Source organism: Suricata suricatta, chromosome 8 (genome assembly GCF_006229205.1).
Source record: "Suricata suricatta isolate VVHF042 chromosome 8, meerkat_22Aug2017_6uvM2_HiC, whole genome shotgun sequence".
Taxonomy (NCBI): Eukaryota; Metazoa; Chordata; class Mammalia; order Carnivora; family Herpestidae; genus Suricata; species Suricata suricatta.
Genome location: NC_043707.1, coordinates 104497590 through 104518916, shown reverse-complemented (window position 1 = coordinate 104518916; position 21327 = coordinate 104497590). Strand labels below are relative to the sequence as shown.

Here is a 21327-nt window from a genome sequence, read left to right as displayed (position 1 = left end):
AGATGGAGAACCATCTATCAGCACAGTATTCATGGTCCTTCCAAAAGACCAAAAAGCCCTTGACCTTCCAAAAGGTCAAAAGAAAACTGGTATAGCTATACTTACATCAGACAACTAGATTTAAAAATGAAGACTGTAACAAGAGATGAAGAAGGACATTATATCATAATTAAGGGGTCTATCCACCAAAAAGATCTACCAATTTTAAATATTTTTGCCCCCAACGTGGAAACCCACAAATATATACATCACCTAAATACAAATATTAAAGAAACTCATTGATAATAATACCATAATATTAAAGGACTTCAATACCCCACTTAAACCAATGGACAGATCAATTAAGCAGAAAACCAACAAGAAAACAATGGCTTTGAATGACACAATGGACCAGACAGACTTAACAGATATATTCAGAACATTTCATCCTAAAGCAGCAGAATACAATTCTTCTCAAATGCACATGGAACATTCTCCAAGAAGGGATCATGTCTGGGTCACAAAGCAGCCCTCAACAAGTACAAAAAGAATGAGATCATATCTTGCATATTTTCAGATCACAATGCTATGAAACTCAAAATCAACCAAAAGAAAAAATTTGGAAAAACCATGAATACTTGGAGATGAAAGGACATCCTACTATAGAATGAATGGGTTAACCAATACATTAAAGAGGAAATTAAAAAGTTCATGGAAGCCAATGAAAATGAAAACATGACAACCCCAAACCTCTGGGATGCAGCAAAGATGGTCATAAGAGGGAAGTAGACAGCAATCCAGGTCTTCCTAAGAAAGGAAGAAAGGTCTCAAATACACAGCCTAACTTTATACCTAAAAGAGCTAGAAAAAGAACAGAAAGCAAAGCCCAAAACCAACAAAGAAGGGAAATAATAAAGATTAGAGCAGAAATCAATGATATCGGAAAAAAAAAAAACCCACAGTAGAACAGATCAATGAAACCAGGAGCTGTTTCCTTGAAAAAATTAACAAAATTGATAAATTCCTAGCCAGATTGATCAAAAAGAAAAAGGACCCAAATAAATAAAATCACAAATGAAAGAGGAGAGATCACATCGACACCACAGAAATAAAACAATAATAAGAGAATATTATGAGCAATTACATGCCAACAAATTGGGCAATCTGGAAGAAATGGACGAATTCCTAGAAACATATGAACCACCAAAACTGAAAACAGGAAGAAATAGAAAATTTGAACAGACCCATAACCAGTAAAGAAATTGAATCAGTAATTACAAATCTCCCAACAAACAAGAATCTAGGGCCAGATGGCTTTCCAGGGGAATTCTACCAAATATTTAAGGAAGAGTTAATACCTATTCTTTTGAAACTGTTTCAAAAAATAGAAACAGGGGCGCCTGGGTGGCTCAGTTGGTTAAGTGTCTGTCTTTGGCTCAGGTCATGCTTTCATGGCTCATGGGTTCAAGCCCCACATCGGGCTCTGTGCTGAGCGCTAGCTCAAAGCCTGTCTTCGGATTCTGTGTCTCTCTCTTTCTCTGACCCTCCCCTGCTCACACTGTCTCTTTCTCTCTCTCAAAAATAAATAAAACATAAAAAAAATAGAAACAAAATGAAAACTTCCAAACTCATTCTACGAAGCCAGCATTACACTGATTCCAGAACCAAAGACCCTAATAAAAAGAACTACAGACAAATTTCCCTGATGAACAGGGATGCAAAAATTCTGAATAAGATATTAGCAAACTGGATCCAACAATTCATTAAAAGAATTATTCACCATGATTATGTGGGATTTATTTCTAGGATGCAGTGCTGGTTCAATATCCCCAAATCAATTAATGTGATACATCACATTAATAAAAGAAAAGATAAGAATCACATGATTCTCTCAATAGATGCTAAAAAGTATATAACAAAATACAGCATTCTTTCTTGATAAAAACCTTCAAGAAAGTAGGGATAGAAGGATTATACCTCGAGATCATAAAGGTCATACATGAAAGACCCATCGCTAATAACATCCTCAATGGGGAAAAACTGAGAGCTTTCTCCTGAGGGTAAGGAACAAGGATGTCCCCTCTCACCAGTGTTATTCAACATAGTATTGGAAGTCCTAGCCTCTGCAGTCAGACAACATAAAGAAATAAAAGTCATCCAAAAGAGCAAGGAGAAAAGTCAAACTTTCACTCTTTGCAGACTACATGATACTCTATGTGGAAAACCCAAAGACTCCACCAAAATCCTGCTACAACTGATACATAAATTCAGCAAAGTCACAACATATAAAATATGTATAGAGGGAAGCAAAAATAATATAAAAACAGAGAGGGAGACAAACCATAAGGGACTCGTAAACACAGAGAATGAACTGAGGCTTGTTGGTGGGGTATTGGGAGGGGGTAGGGGTTAAAGGGGTGAGGGACATTAAAAAGGACACTGGTTGGGATGGACACTGGGTGGTTATATGTAAGTGATAAATCACTGAATTCTATTCCTGAAAACAAACAAACAAATAAATAAATATTGATTTTTTAAAAATCAATGTACAGAAATTGGTTGCATTTCTATACACCAATAATGAAGCAGCAGAAAGTGAAATCAATAAATTTATCCCATTTACAATTGCACAAAAACCCATAAAATACCTAGGAATAAACCCAACCAAAGAGATTTAAAATCTGTATACTGAAAACTACAGAAAGCTTATGAAAGAAATTGAAAACACAAAAAAATGAAAAATATTCCAATATTATTAAAATGTCTATACTACCCAAATCTACATATTCAACATAATCCCTCTCAAAATGACATTAGCATTCTTCACAGAGCTAGAACAAACAATCCTAAAATTTGTATGGAACCAGAAAAGCCAAAGCAGTCCTGGAAAAGAAAGCCAAAGCTGAAGGCATCACAATTCTAGACTTCAAGCAGTATTACAAAGTTGTAATCAAGATAGTATGGTATTGGCACAAGAAAAGACACGTAGATCAATGAGACAGAATAGAGAACCCAGAAATGGACCCAAAAACATATGGCCAACTAATCTTTGACAAAGCAAGAAAGAATATCCAGTGGAAAAAAGACAATTTCTTCAGCAAATTTTGACACCTGTCAAAATGGCTAAAATGAACAACTCAGGCAACAGGACATGTTGACAAGGATGCAGAGAAAGAAGAATCCTTTTGGGGCACCTGGGTGGCTCAGTCGGTTAAGTGTCTGACTTCAGCTCAGGAGTTTGAGCCCCTCATCAGGTTCTGTGCTGACAGCAAGCCTGGAGCTTGCTTCAGATTCTGTCTCCATTTCTCTCTGCTGCTCCCTCACTCATGCACTGTCTCTTCTCTCTCTCAAATATAAATAACATTAAAAAAGAATTTTAAAAAAGAGGAACCCTTTTGTGCTGCTGAAGGGACTGCAAACTGGTGCAGCCACTCTAGAGAACAGTATGGAGGTTCCCCAAAAATTAAAAATAGAACTACTCTACAACCCAGCAATTTCACTACTAGGTATTTATCCAAAGTATACACAAGTGCTGATTTGAAGAGGCACATGTACCCCAATGTTTATAGCACTATTGATAACAGCCAAAGTATGGAAAGAGCCTAAATGTCCATCAACTGATAAATAGGTAAAGATGATGTGATATATATATATATATATATATATGAATATTAGTTGGCAGTCAAAAAGAACGAAATCTTGCCATTTGCAACAATGTGGTTGGAACTTGAGTATATTATGCTAAGCAAAATAAGTCAGTCAGAGGATGACAAATAACATGATTTCACTCATATGTGGAATTTAAGATACAAAACAGATGAATATATGGGAAGGGAAGCAAAAAAAAAAAAAAAAAAACAAGAACAGAGAGGGGGATGAACCATAAGAGACTCTTAAATACAGAGAACAAACTAAGGGTTGCTGGCGGGGTGTTGGGTGGGGGATAGGCCACAGGGGTAAAGGTCATTAAGGGGGACACTTGTTGGGATGAGCACTGGGTATTATATGTAAGTGATGAATCACTAAATTCTATTCCTTTAATTACTATTATACTATATGTTAACTTGGATTTAAATTAAAAAAAATAAATTATGCAATTGTTATGGCTCAAAACAAACAAAGAAGTAAGGAATCATATCAATTTCCACAGAGTAGGCCAAAAGACTGAATTTGGGACTGAGGGGTAATAAATCAATAACAGCACATTATATGAAGCAAAAACTGAAATAAATGAAAGAAGAAAAAGAAAATTCAATAATTATAGCTAGAAATTCAAATGCCCTTCTCTCAGTAACTATTAAAACAATTAGACCTCCCTAACCCCTCAAGAGATAAAATTAACCAACTTGACCTAATAGAAATAGATTGATATAGAGTATTTCAACCATCATTAGCAAAATAAACATCTTTTCAAAAGCACTTGGAATATTCTCAAGGATAGAAACCTAGAATATGCCATAAATAAGTCTCAGTAAACTTAAAAGAATGAAATCTTATAAAATATGCTCTCTTACCACAGAAGTTAGAAATCAACATTTTAAAAGAAATGGATATATTTGAAAATATTTCAAAATAAAAGAACATATTTCAAAATAACACAAAAGTCAAAGAAGATACCACACACATAAAAACCAGACAGTATCTTGAAATAGATGGGAACAAAAAATAACATCAAAATTCAATAAATGCAGCAAAATCAATGTGAAGAAATTTATAGCTTTACATGCTCATCCTAGAAAAGCAAAAACACCTAAAATCAATCATTTAAACTTCTATCTCAAGAGAGTAGAAAAGGAAGAGCAAAGGAATAATAAAGACTAAAATGAAAATCAATGCAATTGAAAATAGGAAAACAGAAATATCACTACAGTAAAAAGGTGGTTCTTCAAAAATATATCAATGAAATTGATAAAAATTTAGGCAAAACCATCCAAGAAAACAAAAGAAAATGCAGAGTATCAGAGTCAGAAATGAAAGGAACACCACTACTAATCCTACAAAAATCAAAAATATAAGAGAAAAGTATGAACAACTTTAAGCAAAGTAGACATTTTAGACAAATTTCTGAAAAGACATAGATAGAACAGAGTTAATAAGAAATAGATATATTAACAAACATTTCATATAGTAATTTAACCCTCTCCCTTCCCCCCAAACAGAGCCCAGGTCAGGTAAATTCCAGCAAATATTTAAAGATAAAATAATACCAATGCTATACAAACTCTTGCAGGAAACAAAGAGGAAACATTTCTCAATTCATTTTCTGAGGCTAGTATTACCCTAGTAACAGAGCAAGACAGAAAAATTACCAAACTACAGATCAAGTTTCTCATAAATAGATATATAAATCATTAATAAATATTAGCAAACTGAATCCAGGAAAATATAAAAAGGATTATATACCACAACCAATTAGGATTTATACTAGGAATGAAAGAAGGGTATAACATTAGAAAATCCATAATGTAATAAACCATATTAATAGAATAAAGAGAAAAAACACATGATCATCTTACCACAGAAAAAATAAATGACAAAACTCCATACCCATGCATGACTAAAAACTCTCAGCCAGTTAGGGACAGATCTCTTCATCTTTCATCAATAACAGAAGATCTCCGGGGCATCTAGGTGACTAAGTCAGTTAAGTGACTGACTTTGGCTCAGGTCATGATCCACAGCTCGTGAGTTCAAGCCCCACATCAGGCTCTGTACTGACAGCTCAGAGCTTGGAGCCTGCTTCAGATTCTGAGTCTCCTTCTCTCTCTGCCCCTCCCCCAGTCTCTCTCTCTCTCTCTCTCTCTCTCTCTCTCTGCTTCAAAAAATAAATAAACATTAAAAAAAATTTAAAAACAAATAATAGAAGATCTCCTGGGGAGGCTTGGTGACTTAGTTAAGCATCTAACTTCAGCTCAGGTCATGATCTCATAGTCTGTGAGTTCAAGCCTCACGTTGGGCACTGTGATGACAGCACGGAGCCTGAAGTCTGCTTTGGATTCTGTATCTCCCTCTCTCTCTGACCCTTCCCTGCTCACATTCTGCCTCTCTCTCTCTCTCAAAAATATAGAAACATTAAAAAATAATATATCTTCTAATATATTTTTATCTACAATAAATAAGAGATTTTATCTACAATAAAAAAATTATTTAATAGAAATAAAGTTTTCCCGTAACATAAGAAACAAAGCAAGAGTGTTGCTTTCACCACTTTTCAACATTGTACTGGAGGCTCAAGCCAAGGCAATAAGGCAAGAAAAACACTAAAGGCATACAGATTAGAAAGGAAAAAGTAAAACTGCCTTTATTCTCAGACCTAATAATTCTGTATATAAAAATTCATCTACAAAAACTCAACAACAACAAAAACCCTACTTGAACTACTAAAAAAGTTTAGGAGGTTCAGTTTTCAAGATAAATATATAAAATCAATTTTATTTCTAGAGAATATCAAATAAGAATTCAAAAATAAAATTAAGAATAAAATTCTATTCACAATAGCATCAAAAAGAATAATGTACTTGGAAATAATTTTAACAGAAATGCATGACCTGTGTACTAAAAACTCTAAAACATTGCTGAGAGAAATTAAAGTCTAAAAAAAAATCAAGTTCTTAGATCAGAGATTTCATAGTTTGTGAAGGCATCAACACTATTCCTATTCAACACTTTTCCTATCAAATTCCGAGCCACCTTTCATACAGAAATTGACAAGCTGACACTAAAATTTACATGTAAGCGATGAGTAACTAAATTCTACTCCCGAAATCAACTTTACTATATCTTCACTAACTAGAATTTAAATAAGAACTTAAAAAATAAACATAAATAAACAAATAAATGAATTTTATATGGAATGTGAAGAACCTAGAAAGTCCAAAAGAAAGCTGAAAGACTTAATCTGATTTCAAAACTTACTATAAAGACACAGTAATCAATACAGTGGTATTGACACAGGATGGCCATACAGATGAGTGGAACTGACAAGAGAGTCCACTAGTAACCCTCACGTTTATAGTCCATTGGTTTTCAATAAAGGTATAAAACAATTCAATGGAGGAAGGGATAGTCTTTTTAGAAAATGCAAGGACAACTAGATAGTCATCTTCTGAAAAGAAATGAAAAAGGAAAAAAAGAACTGAATTTTTACCTCTACCAGACAAAACTTAACTCAAAAGGATAATAGGCCTAAATGTAAGGAATAAAACTATAAAATTTCTAGAAAAAAATAGATGAAAAGTTTTGTGATCTTGGATTACACAAAGATTTCATAGATATGAAACCAAAACATGATCCCTATAAGAAAAATATTGATACATTAGACTTCCTAACTTTTATTCTTCCAAAGATATCACTAAGAGAATGAAAAGACAGCCACAGACTGGTAAAAAAAATATTTCCAAATCATATATCTGATAAGGGATTTAAAATATTAAACGTTTTAAAAACCTTACAACTCAATAAAAAGACAATGCAGTATAAAAATTGGCAAAAGACTTAGATAAGCATTTTAGAAGATTATTGCACATGGAAAGATGCTCAACATCATTAGTCATCACTAAAATGCAAATTAAAACTAAAATGAGATAGCATTACATATCCACCAAACCAGCCGCATGGTAGTCTCTACCCCTTCTCTGTAGGGATACGTTTCAAGTAGACCTCCTGTGGATGCTTGAAACCATGCACAATACCAAACCTTTACATACACTGTGGTTTTTTTGCTATACATTCACACCAGTGATAAAGTTTAACTTATAAATTAGGCCCCGTAAGAGATTAACAGTAAAATAGAACAATTACAACAATATATTGTAATGAAAGTTATGTACATGTGGTATCACTCTCTCCCCCTCAACATATGTTACTATAATCACTCTATGTCACTGTAATCACCCTTCTTGTGACACTGTGAGATGATAAAATGCCTACATGATGAAGTGAAGTGAGGTGAAGACTGTAGGCATTACGACACAGCATTGGGCTGCTACTGACCTTCTGAAAAAATGTCAGGAGAATCATCTGCTTTTGTGCCCTGGTTGATCTCGGGTAACTGAAACTGTAGAAAGTGGAAGCCACCAATGAGGGGACTACTGGACTCCAAAATTGACAATATCAAGTTGTGAGGACAGTGTGGAAAAACTGAAACCTTCGTACATTGCTGGTGGGAAAGGAAAATGTTACAACTTTGGAAAACGGATGGTTTCTTAAAAAGTTAAACATATACATAGCTCACAATCCAGGCTATATCCATATATTCATAGCAATACTGTTCATAGAAGCCAAAAACTAGAAACAACCCAAATGTCCATCCAAGTGTCCATAAAATAGAAATAATGTAGAGAAAAATTTGGGGAGAACTACCTTCAATAAACTACCCAATCTCCGACCTATGAACATGATATGTCATTTCATTTGTTTTAGCTATTCTTTAATTTCACTCAATAATATTTTGGAGTTTGGGAAAGGGAAAAAATGTTCCATACAATAGAATACTAATTTGTTAATAAAGAGGAATGAACTACCAATATGTAGAACAATATAGGCAGACCTTAAAAACATTATTGTAAGTGAAAAAAGACAGGTACAAAAGAATTACTCATTATATTTATCTATTTACATGAAATTTCTAGCAAAGGCAAAGAGGCAGAAAAATAGGTAAGTGGTTACTGGGGACTGGAAACAGGCATAAGGAATGACTGCAAATAAGCATCAGGGAACTTTTAGGGTCGTGGCAATCAATATCATAAATTGAATTGTGATGATGGTTCACAACTGAATAAATTTTCTAGAAATCATTTAAGTACAGTTACAAGGGTGAATTTTGTGATATGTAAATTATACCTCACTAAAGCTATTAATGTAAGGGAAGAAGAGAATTACCCACCTTTCCTATAAGAACTGTATTTCAGGGTAACCAAATTGCTAATAAAGAAAATTTCTTGGGGCACCCGGTGGCTCAGTTGGTTAAGTGTCCAAATTCAGCTCAGGTCATGATCTCACAGTTTATAAGTTTGAGCCCAACATCAAGTTCTGTGCTGACAGCTCAGGGCCTGGAGCCTACTTTGGATTCTTTGTCTCCCTCTCTCTATGTCCTTCCTCCACGCACACTCTGTCTCTCTCTTAAAAATAAATAAAAAATTTTTTAAAAAAGAAAATTTCTTTTTTAGAAGCATTCCAGCTAATAAATACATAAAGTGATGATATTAGAAAAATCATACTTTCTTACCCTTAGTGAAAAGATGGATCCTAGTGGGCACTAAAGCTATTAGGTAAAACACTGACGAGGAACTCTGCAATGGAGAAATCAGGCTTGTGCTGGCTAGAGCCAAATAATTAATTTTAACATCACTAAACTTAAGACAATCAGACGTAAATGCCACTTGATATTTTACAACAAGTACACAGCATCAACTCTGAAGGGTTCTGGCCAAAAAATTAAAATATGCCTGAATCTAATCAAACATCTAGATTTAATTATCCATTTATGTAATATAGTAATAAACAAGCTGAACAACGCTTTAAGGAAGCAATCAGTCAAACTCAAGTTGTAGGATATTCTAAAGGTTTTTCCTTGGTTTTTCTTTTTTTTTGAGGTTTGTAAAATAATGTATTATGTACATACATATGTATTTATTTTCTACATCAGTACAGTGGAATGTCATACAGCCTTTATTAATAATGGGGAGATGTATTTATTGACATGGAAAATCTTTTAACAAAAAAGACTATACCTAAGTGTGTGTGGTGTGCTTCCAGCTAGTCATAGATCTATTTTTTTATTTTTGGTTTTTCTAGCAAATTCACAGCATTAAAAAAAAAATTAAGAAACACCATTACAGAAAAAAAAAGAAATTCAAGCAATAAAGAATGATAAAAAAAAAGAGTATTACACCAATCACCTTTGATTAGAGTAAACCAACTGTACACTTGATCTTAGCCAAAAGGCCGAGAAGCAATAGAGTAAACCAACTGTAAAAAGACATTTTGGTGACAAGTGAGGAAATCTTCATAATGACTACATATTTGATGCTATTAAGAAATGAAGAAATTATTAATTTTGTTGCATAATACTAGTATAGTAGTTATGTACGTGCACAAGTGTGTGTGTTTGAGTCTTTATTAGTTAGAGGTCATGCTCAAGTATTTGTGGCAAAATGATGCAAAAAATTCTAACAATTTACAGATTCTAACAATTACTTTAAGTGGCAAAGTGTACATGTAATAAGATTAGACAATATGTTGAAAATTGTTGACATTGGACAATAAGCATATTGGACTTTATCATTCCATCCTCTGCACTTTTAGTATGTTTTTAATTTTTCATATTAATAAGATTAGTGGCCATTGAGAGACTGCAAAATTAAGACAAAAAAAAAATAAAAGAAAAATGCAGCCACAGCTCACAAGAGAGGTCATAGATAGACTCATGTGGGTGTCATCAGAAGATAGGAAATACATGAAGCCAAGTCTTAGAATAGAATATAAGAAGAAAGTAGAAAATAAATAAATGAAGAGATCAGAGAAGTACAGCTAGTAAAATAATATTTAAAGACAGAGAAGAGAAAGATGAGTTTGAGTTTGAGTTCCACCAAAAAGTGGAATTAGTAAGGTACAAAAAGACCTAAGACAAAAACCAAATTAGGAAAAGCAAGATGACAAAGTTTACAAATTATAAAAACCAGTAAGTACTCCTATAGACCCAAAATTTTGAATCAAATAGAAAAAAAGGATTATGTTTTTAACAAAAGAATTTCAGAATGATCAAATTATTACTTCATATTTAGATATAACAATATCTAGATATTATTAAATAATATTTAGATATTAGAGTTTATAATTTCTAGGATACACAACACAACTGCCCAGATACTGAGGAAGATGTTCAAGAAATATTAAAAAGGCATTTACCCACTTGCACCAAATTGCAACCTAGCTAATCTGCCACAGTGAAAGAACTACCAAGAGCTAGAACAACTATCAACTATAAAAAAACAAATAAGATGTTGACACTGGCCATTAAGAGTTCTCTGGAGAACAATTATTAAACTGTAAACTTCATGAAGATAAGACAATAAGCTGGCCCTATTCCTCCTCATCTGCCTAGGTTCCAGCATGGTGCCAGGGGTCCATGTTTCTACACTGCGCAAGTCCCAGTGGGATGCAGGGAGGAAGAACAGGTGCACTGATGATGCCCAATTTTGTTGGTGTTTTGACCCACAGTCAAAAACCAAACTGGTGATCCTAGATCTCTCTCTAATTACAAGGATAAATAATGGAGCTTTTCATTTCATACCCAGAGCTTGAATAACTCATTCCCAAGTATGTATGTATGCATTGCTGTTCTCAAAAATAGCTGTATCTTTTTATGGTTTAATTCTAATACTTTGAGGGATTTACTATTATCCACAGCCTTGAAAATGTCACTTCAAATAATTTATTAACATATTGGATGTAATATAAAATGCAAATCATGTATACTTTAAGCTACCATTACTTCAATCTTCTATTATTTACTCTATTAATTTGTAATACATTAAGGTTACCGACATATGCTGTTTGCAGGGCCAAGCCCCACCCAATGTGAATCTCTATCTTTATATCAAAAACACTGCATGTCATCTAAATCAATATAAAGTTCAAGTAAGTCTTCTTGATTTCCACAGCCCTACCATAGAAAAGGGAAAAATTCCTAGTCTCTCTGCAGCACATGGATATTTTATTATTTCCAGGTGTATTCTGAAAAATGTTAAAAAAGTGTCTTAAAAGTATCAGCTCAAGATTTTTAAAATTCTTCATGGACTCTTTTTTAACTTTTACCTAACCCAGTATTAATAAGCTGAATTCTAAAATGTCCTGGAAACAGGAATTAAAAGTTAAAAACTTACATTCAAGCTGTGTAACCACATCTCCAGGGTCTACTGCTTCAGGGAACACCTACAGTGGGAGAACACAGAAGGAAGCAGGGTGGAGAAGAGGAAGTGAAAGGAACATACACTTAAAATAGTCTTTGTTTTTTCTCTCTCATTCCGAAAATATTCCTTTCCCATCCAAAGAAATTTTTGACATTATTGAGAACCGTCACTTCCTCTCTGCTTCGAATGATCACTATGAAAGCTTTGACAATTGAACACACACACATTATGGCTGGCTGGCTCTCTCTCTCCAACTTCACCTGGGATTCATGTTCATCTCAACCCCTCCCCTGTTGGTCACCATCGTCATGTGGCCTTCTTGGTGCTCCTCCAACTCATCAAGCTTGTTCCCAACAAGATGTCTATATTTGCTATTCTCTGCTTAGAATGCTTTTCCACCAGACCTTAGAATAACTGATAACTGTCTCAATATTCAGTTTACCTCAAATGTTATTGTCTTCTCTGACCACCCTTTAAAATAGATAATCCCCCTAATCCCTCAGTTTCTCTCTGTCCCCTCACCCTCCCTGTATCTTTTCATGACACTTATCACTACCTAAAATTATACTATTCCTGTGTTTGCTTGATTGTGGTCTGTTTCTCTTATTACAGTGAAAGCCCCAGGAGGGGAGGCTGATTGCCTTGTTTACCCAGTGCCTAGAACAGTGCCTGAAACAGAGCAGGAAGTGGGTAATTATCTGCAAAGGAAAATGATAAGTTAAAGGAAGGAGGAAGAAGAAGACAGGGAAAGAGGAAAGGGAAGGAGAGGGAAGATAGGAGGGAAGTAGAGAAGGAAAGAAGAAAATTAAGAAGTGAGTAATATAATTGGTAATAACCAAAAGCAGAGTTTTAGGGAAAAACAGAAAAGAAACTCATAGAAAGAGGTAAGATAGTCAAAAGTAAAATAAAATCTATTTTTACCTAATAATGTCTCTTTGTTATGAAAATTATTTCATACTCACGATGCTTTATTGTACATAGAGCCCACTAACACAATTTTAGAAATAAACTGATCCATTATGAAAATGAGGCAACTCATTTAATTAATAATATAATGCATATCTATTCTCAAGCTTCCAAATTTAAGTTACAAATCTCCTTTTCAATGAAATCAAAGTATATATAGTCAGTAATAATTTGTCTTTAGGGTTTTTATTAAAAATTTGGAAGTAGACTGATTATTTGTTAATATTTGATCTGTTAATTGAACTCACCTTTTCAAACACCATTCTGGCATTGAAGACCAGTGGAAAATTGGCTGGGACACATTGTGTCTTTTTGTATTGGCCAAACACACAGATGCTAAGATAGATGTCCTCCTTGTCTTTCAGCACCACTCCTGGGCAAGTCACCTGGACAAAATTAGATAGAGAGATGTAAGTGCTTTAGGAATTCCTTGAACTATCCTACTGAACTCACATGGCATTACATGAAAACACTAGCCTGCTCAGCTAAAAAAATACACACAAATTAAAAAGGAAAGAAATCCTCGTGTTTACAGAGTTAAATGAAATGCCTTTATAACTTCCAACCCTCTGAGAAATCTATGATTCTCCATTTGGTTATTTGTGCCACATTTGAAGCTCTGTGTACTGGCTCTTGGGACACATACTAACAGTTTTAAACAGTCAGCCTTAGGCACCCACTTTATGTGGAATGCTGACATAAACTTATTCAGCATCATCTAATCACAAAGGATTAAGACTCAGCAGAAACAAAGCACTATCCCAGAGGACAAAAAAAAAAAAAAATCAATAAAAAGCACAAATCTGACCTGTATCATGGTAAATAGCAGCCCATATACACCCTCATCAAAAGCAGTATGATGATGTTTCAAAGCTAGTGTATTATGTTTCTAGTCCAATGAAATATTTTTTAAATATGAAATGGCACTTCATTATCCTCATGATTGACAGAAAGTTTAGGCACAAAATATTGTGTTTCTAAAAACTACATAGCACAGTTTCTCCAGTCCCTGTCATATTTCACCATCAGGGATCAACCATACCCTTAAAGGGTATTAAAGGCTCTCTAAGATTTGAATCCAACCTACCCACATAGTAATGTTATTCAACATCTCCCAATAATTCAATCAAAGTATATTTTTATTGTTCTCTAGACACACATTACTGTTCTGCCTTACATTCTTCCATTATCTGGATTACTACTCCTCACTACTCCATTCCATCTCCTCCTTATTTACACTCACCACCTTCCAAGATTTACTCCAACTGCATCTCCTGCACAAAACATCTCTGGACTCACCAGCTACCATTATTCAATTCAATCTAATTCAAATATTCGTTATGAATTTACCATATTCAAATAAACGTTTAGATTCTCATAGCATTTTGTAGTTCTCTTAAGGCCTAATTCTTATCTCTCTACGTTTTAATTAGGTACGTATAGCTCACCTCTTTTATTTAATTATAAATTCCCTGAGGACAGAAATTTTATTTTCTCATCAATCTATCCAAAACACAGACTTTCAGTATTAAGAAGCTTAGAGATTATCAAGTAGCTTCAGATTTTTAACATATGATAACAACAGAGCCCCAAGAAAGTATAGGTGATTTACTTACTTAAAGTAACACAGAAAATGAACCAGTGCAATACTTTCAAAAATGCTTTAAAAAGTGCCTAACAGAGCATTCAACCAATACTAGCTACCATTGTTGTTAGACTGAAAATCATTATCATCTGTCATCCCAGCACAAATTACTGCATTGAATAAATGACCAAGACTTCAGGTCTCTTTGTACGTAGCAGTTAAGACTATTTTCCATGCCAGATATTTGTACTCCATCTCCCTCTTATTCTATGTTCAAATTCTGTTCTAATATACTCACTACTGATTATTAAAATCTATTAAAATCAAGGTCCTCAGCAAATCTAATGTTGTCCATCACCTTCATTTCCTACTCTGCCTCATTAAAATCAAACCTGTTAGAATCCCTCCAAATCCATGTTATCCAATGCGGTAGCTGCTAGCCACTTACGCCTACAGTTGTGGCTAGTCCAAAATGAGATGGACAATGAGTATAAAATACAAGATTTTGAAGACTTGTTCAGAAAGATTTTGAAAACTCATTACAAAAACAGCATAAAATATCTCATTAATAACTAACACTTTACATATATTGATTTAAATAAAATTATTATTAAAATTCATTTATCTACTTTTAACTTTTCAAAATAGTTGGTAAAATTTTTTAAACTACATCTTTGGCATAAATTTGTGCTTCATATTACATTTCTATTGAGTAGTTCAGCAGCTCTAATTGTCCTAGTAGAAACTACTGACTCTCTTTCCAATGTGTAATATATGAAAGAAGACATGACTTTATCTCATCCACAGTTCTACAAATTCTGCCACGCTTTAAAGGAACACCCAGTAGCTTTCCAAAAAGAAAGCAAGAGAGGGGGGTGGGGGTAAAGAAAATCAGATGAAACAAACAGAAAATAAAAAGCAAAGCAGTTGACTTAAAACAGCCATATGGATAACTACATGAATGCAAATATTCTAAGCATTCTAATTAAATGGCAGAAATTGTCAGATTGGATAAAAAAGCAAGACACATATGCTGTCTGCAAAAAAACACCATGTTAAAGACACACAGAAAAAGTACTTTCAGAATGGTGGAGCAAATATCTCCAAAATCCAGCGCCTTTATGATAGCAAAGAGAACACTACCAAAAACTGTCAAAATCTACATTTTTAGAGCTCTAGAAACTAACCAGAAATTTGCAAAAATCTGAAGAGCACTTGTTCAGCTAACCAAATAACTGAATTTTGGTTAAAATAGTGATATTGTGGTATGTTAACATATTCTACTCCCAATCCCCTCTACTCAGGTCTTCTGTAACCTTGAAAAACAAAATCCTTACAATTAGAGTAGCCGTAAAAACTAGCAGCCCCACAGACACAGGAGGAGAACAGTTTCCCACCCAAAAGTCCCATCTCCAGAGAATTGCCATTATTTGATCTGTCTGACAGGATCTGTCTGATCCTGGAAACCCTCACTAACAGGAATTCTCTTTACTTGACCAAATTAGAGTTTACTCAAACAGCCTTTCTCCCCAAGGCAATTGTAATAAACAATCAGCAGCGATAGTTTAACACCACGGATGCCTGAGGCAGTGATCACAATTGAGGCAAACCAAAAGCTGATCAAAATACTTAAAAGGCAAAGCTGGAAAATCATGTGTATGGGTGTATGGGGGGAGGCTGTCTTTGGCAAGCTATAACATATTCTTTGCAATTCAGAAGATCATGCACACCTGCGGGGCTCTGCACATGCCCAGAAATGACCTGGTGAAACCCTAAATCTCTTACTTCTGGAGGACCTTGAGGCTTTGGGATAGTTGGAAATGAAGGCTAAGACAGAGTTGTAAAGTGCAGGACATAGAAAGCATGCCCCAACAAGCACACAGAGATCCTCAGCAAAGACTGGGAGAGCTACTGGTTCAAGAAATTTAAAGATATATAAACCCTTAATACCATCATTAGCAAGCAGTGAAGCTAACCAGAGACTTTGGTGGCCACATGTGACCGAGAATACAGACTTTCATTCGGGAAAGTAACTAAACAAACAAATTGCAACAGCAAACAATAAACCCTGAGAAATAGGGTGTCTGATTTACAAAGTTCCTTATTATATTATTTAAAATGTTCAATTTTCAATAAAAAATATCACATGCAAAGAAACAAGAGTATGACCCATACACACAGGAAAAGGTAATCAATAGAAACTGTCTCTGAGGAAGCCCAGAGGCTTCCTAAGTACAGACTTTATGGGGTGCCTGGGCAGCTTAGTCAGTTGAGCATCCGACTTTGGCTCAGGTCATGATCTCATGGTCCATGAGTCTGAGCCACAAGTTGGGCTGTGTGCTGACAGCTCAGATTCGGATTCTGTGTCTCCCTCTCTCTCTTCCACTCTCCTGCTTGTGCTGTCTCTCTCTCAAAAATACATAAACACTAAAAAATTTAAAAAAAAAACAAAGACTTTAAACCTATTATGAATATGTACAAAGAGCTAAAGAAAACCTTGTCTAAAGATCTAAAGGCAAGTGTGACAACATAGCAATGATGTCTCATGAAAGACTATCACCAAATAAATAGAAATTATTTTTAAAAGAACCAAATAGAAATTCTAGAATTGAAAAGTATATAACATGACACGGAAAAAAAATCACTAGAAAAGCGAGCAGAAGAAAGAATAAATGAACCTGAAAATATGTCAGTTGAGATTATTCAGCCTGAGGAACAGAAAGAAAAAGGAACAGAATCTCAGAGACCTGGAGGATGCTACCAACTACAACAACATAGATCTAATAGGATCCACAGAATGAGAGGAGAAAGGGCCAGAAATATTTGAAGAAATAATGGACAAAAAATTCCCTAATTTAAAGAAAATCAATCTACATATCCAACAAGCTCAAAGAAGTCCAAACCACATACATCATAATCAAACTTTCAAAGGGCAAAGATGAAGAGAGAATCTTAAACACAAGAGAACTGATTCAGCAGGTACCAAAACTCCTCAATAGGATTAACAGCCACTTGTGTATCAGAAACATGAAGCCAGAAGGAAGTAGAATGACTTATTCAAAGTGCTGAAAGAAGGCTTTCTTGAATAAGAATTCAATATCGAGAAAAATTTTCCCTTCAAAAAAGAAGGAAAATTGAGACATTCTTGGATAAACACAGATAATTCATCATTAGTAGAACTTCTCTACAAGATATACTAAAGAGATTCCTTCATTGGAAATGCAAGGACACTAGACAGCAACTCGAATCCACATGAAAAAATAAAAAGCATCAGAGAAGTAACTACATATATAAATATAACAACAGTACAAAATTTTTTTCTCTTATTTCTCCATCCTTATTTAAAATAAAATTACACAGGGGTGCCTGGATGGCTCAGTTGGTTAAGAATCTGACTCTTGATTTCAACTCAGGCCATGATCTCACAATTCATGAGACCAAGTCCCATGCTGTGTTCTGTGCTGACAGTACAGAGCCTACGTGGGATTCTCTCTCTCCCTTTCTCTCTGCGGCTCACATGCATCCTCTCTCAAAATAAATAAACATTTAAAAAATAAAATAAGATAAAATTATGTAAAGCAACTATTAAACTATGTTGATTAGGCTTATATGTATAAACATAATATTTATGACAATAAATAATTAAGAAGACAGAATGGAACTCAATAGAAACAAAAGTTTTGTGTACTATTGAAATTAAATTGGTATTATCCATACTAGATTGCTATAAATTGAGATGTTAATTGTAAACCTCAGATCCGCCACTACTAATAACTAAAAAAAATACAGTAATAGAAACAAAGGAATTGAAATGGAACACTAGAAAACAGTTAACTCTAAAGACACTAATGCAGAAACAGAGAAACAAACAAAAAAGACATAAGACATGCAGAAAACAAATGGCAAAATGAAGAAGGCAAATCCTACCTTATCTGTGATCACGTAAATTGAAGGTAAATTAACTAACTATTCCAATCAAAGGTAGAACCAGTAAAAAGGATAAAAACTATAATCCAACCATACATTGTCTAAAAGAGACACACTTTAAATCTTTTTCTTTTTTAATTTTACTTGAGAGAGAGAGAGAAAGAGAGAAAACAGTGGAGGTGCAGAGAGAGAGAAAGGACATTGTAAGCAGGCTCCAAGCTCAGTGCACAGCACGATGTGGGACTCAATCCACTGACCCTGAGATCATGACCTGAGCTGAAATCAAGAACCAGACATGCAGCAACTGAGCCACCCAGGTGCCCCTATAAGAGACACACGTTAGATTGAAAGACACAAATGAGTTGACAGTAAAAGAATGGAAAAATTAACTATCCGAGCAGCAACCAAAAGGGAGCTACAGTGGTTATGCTCATATCAAACAAAATAAACATTAAAACAAAAATCAATACTAGAAACAAAAGGACATTTTATAATGACATAACAATTAAAAACACATATAAAACATATATTTCAAGAAGACATAACAATTAAAAACATAGATGCATTTGACACAGCTCCAAAATACATGAAGCAAAAAAAAGACGGCCATCTCTCCAAAGAAGATAAACAAATGGCCAATAAACTCCTGAAAAATGTTCAACATCATTAGTCATTAGGGAAATATAAATCAAACCCATAATGAGATATCGCTTCACATCTGCTAGGATGACAATAATCAAAAAGACAGATAAAAACAAGTGTTGGGGAGCATGTAAAAAACTGGAACCCTCACACTTTGCTGATGGAAATGTATTGATGGCACAGTCACTGTGGGAAAAAGTTTAGCAGTTTCTCTAAAAAACTAAACAGAGGTAGTATAAGATTCAGCAATTCCTAGGTATACATACCGAAGAGTGGTGAAAATATATGGCAACCCAAAAATACATACAAGAGTATAGCAGCATTATTCACAATAGCCAAAAAATAGATACAATCCAAATGTCCATCTACTGAAGAATGGATTTGAGCAAAATGTGGTATATCCATACAATGGAATACTATCTGACCATAAAATGGAACAAAGTACTGACAGATGCTACATGAATGAACCTTACAAACATCCTAAGAAGCCAGACAGAAAAGGCCACATATTGTATGATTCCATTTATATAAATGTCCAGAAGAGTGAAACCCATAGACCTAGAAATTCAACTAGTGGTAGCCAGGGCCTCAGGGAAGAGGGAGAAGGAGGAATGACAGCTAACAAGTACGTGATTTCTTTACAGAGTGCTGAAAATGCTCTGGAATTAGTGGTGATTATTTTACAACTTTTTGAATATGTTAAAATTCACTTTATTTTTATTTTTTCTTTTTTTTATTTGAGAGAGAAGGTGAACACAAGTGGAGGAGGGTGTAAAGGGATAGAGAAAGCGAATCTTAAGAAGGCTCCATGCTGAGCATAGAGCTCTATTGGGATGGGGTCAATCCCACGACTCTGGGATCATGACCTTAGCTGAAATCAAGAGTCAGATATTCAACTGACTGAGTCACCCAGGCATCCATGAATTTATACTTTAAATAGGTGCATCATATATATATGGTTTATATCTTAATTCTTTAAATTTAAAGATTCAGGATAAAAGCAAAATGCTATAAAAAGGTATACCTTGTATTCACTAATTATAATAAAGCTGAAGTGATGGTCTCTTTAAAAAAACTTTTATTTATTTTGAGAGAGATAGAGAGAGCAAGTAGGGGAGGGTCAGAGAGAAAGGGAGACAGAATCCCAAACAAGCTCTGTGCTGTAGTGTAGATACAGACCCCCAGGCGGCGCTTGAATTCATAAACCATGGGATCATGATGCTTCCCCAAATGAGCCATCTAGATGCCACACTAATGGTCTTAATATGATATAAAGTAGATTTCAGAAAGAGAAAGATTACCAAAGTTAAAATGAAACATTACATACTGATTAAAAATTTTACTTATCAAGAAGATATAACAAAATTAAACGTGTAAGCAATTAATATTACAGTATCTAAGTAAAGGAAGCAAATAAAGTAAATGAAGTAAAAAGTATATAACTGAATTTCAATACTTTACTCTCAGCAACTGATAAGATAAGCAGTCAAAAGATCATTAAAGGGGGTGCCTGGGTGGCTCAGGCAGTTAAGCATTTGACATCAGCTCAGGTCATGACCTCAAGAGTCTGAGCCTCACATGGGGCTCTGGGATGACAGTGCAGACTCTGTTTTGGATCCTTGGTCTCTCTCTTTCCATGCTCCACCCCCCCCCCATGCTATCTTTCAAAAATAAACATTAAAAAAATGGTTTTAAAAAGATCATTAGGGGCACCTGGGTGGCTCAGCCGGTTGAGCATCCAACTTCGGTTCAGGTCATTATCTCACACTCATGGGTTCAAGCCCCACATCCCACTCTGTGCTGACAGCTCAGAGCCTGGAGCCTGCTTCAGATTCTGTATCTCCCTCTCTATCTGCCCCTCCCCTGCTTGTGTTCTGTCTCTCTCAGTCTCTCAAAAAAGAAAATAAAATTAAAAAAAATTTTTAGTTAAAAAAAATTAAAGGTATTGAAAATGTGAACAACATTCAAGTAATTTGACCTAATTGACATTTACTTAATACTCCAGCCAACAACAGGATACACATTTTTTTCCAAGTGCATATGAAAACATTCATCAAGAAAGAGAATATTGTAAGCCATACAAGTCTCAAAAACCATAAAATGCCTGAAATCATGCAGATTATATTCTGTAACCCCATTAAACTAGAAATAAATAACAGGAAAAATATCTGGACAAAACCTAAATATTTGGAAATCAAACAATATATTCCTAAAACACTTCTATGAGTCAGAAGAAATTACAAGACAAATTAAAAAATACTTTGAACTGCATGAAAATGAAAAGACAAACATATAAAAATGTGTTAGGTATAATTA

General features: G+C 34.5%; 1 protein-coding gene across 3 annotated transcripts in view; it reads right to left on the bottom strand.

Moving 5' to 3' along the window:
• SPATA6 (spermatogenesis associated 6) overlaps window positions 1–21327 on the bottom strand; it is a 142968-nt gene that overhangs the window by 112381 nt on the left and 9260 nt on the right. For 2 of the 3 annotated variants that reach the window (XM_029949473.1, XM_029949474.1), the window contains exons 2-3: window positions 13106–13243; window positions 11865–11913 (exon numbers count right to left, since the gene is read on the bottom strand). In XM_029949473.1, coding sequence (XP_029805333.1) covers window positions 11865–11913; window positions 13106–13243 — 187 coding nt within the window. Of the gene's footprint in view, window positions 1–7971; window positions 8036–11864; window positions 11914–13105; window positions 13244–21327 lie in introns of those variants that run through there. The other variant, XM_029949475.1, reaches the window with a different exon arrangement.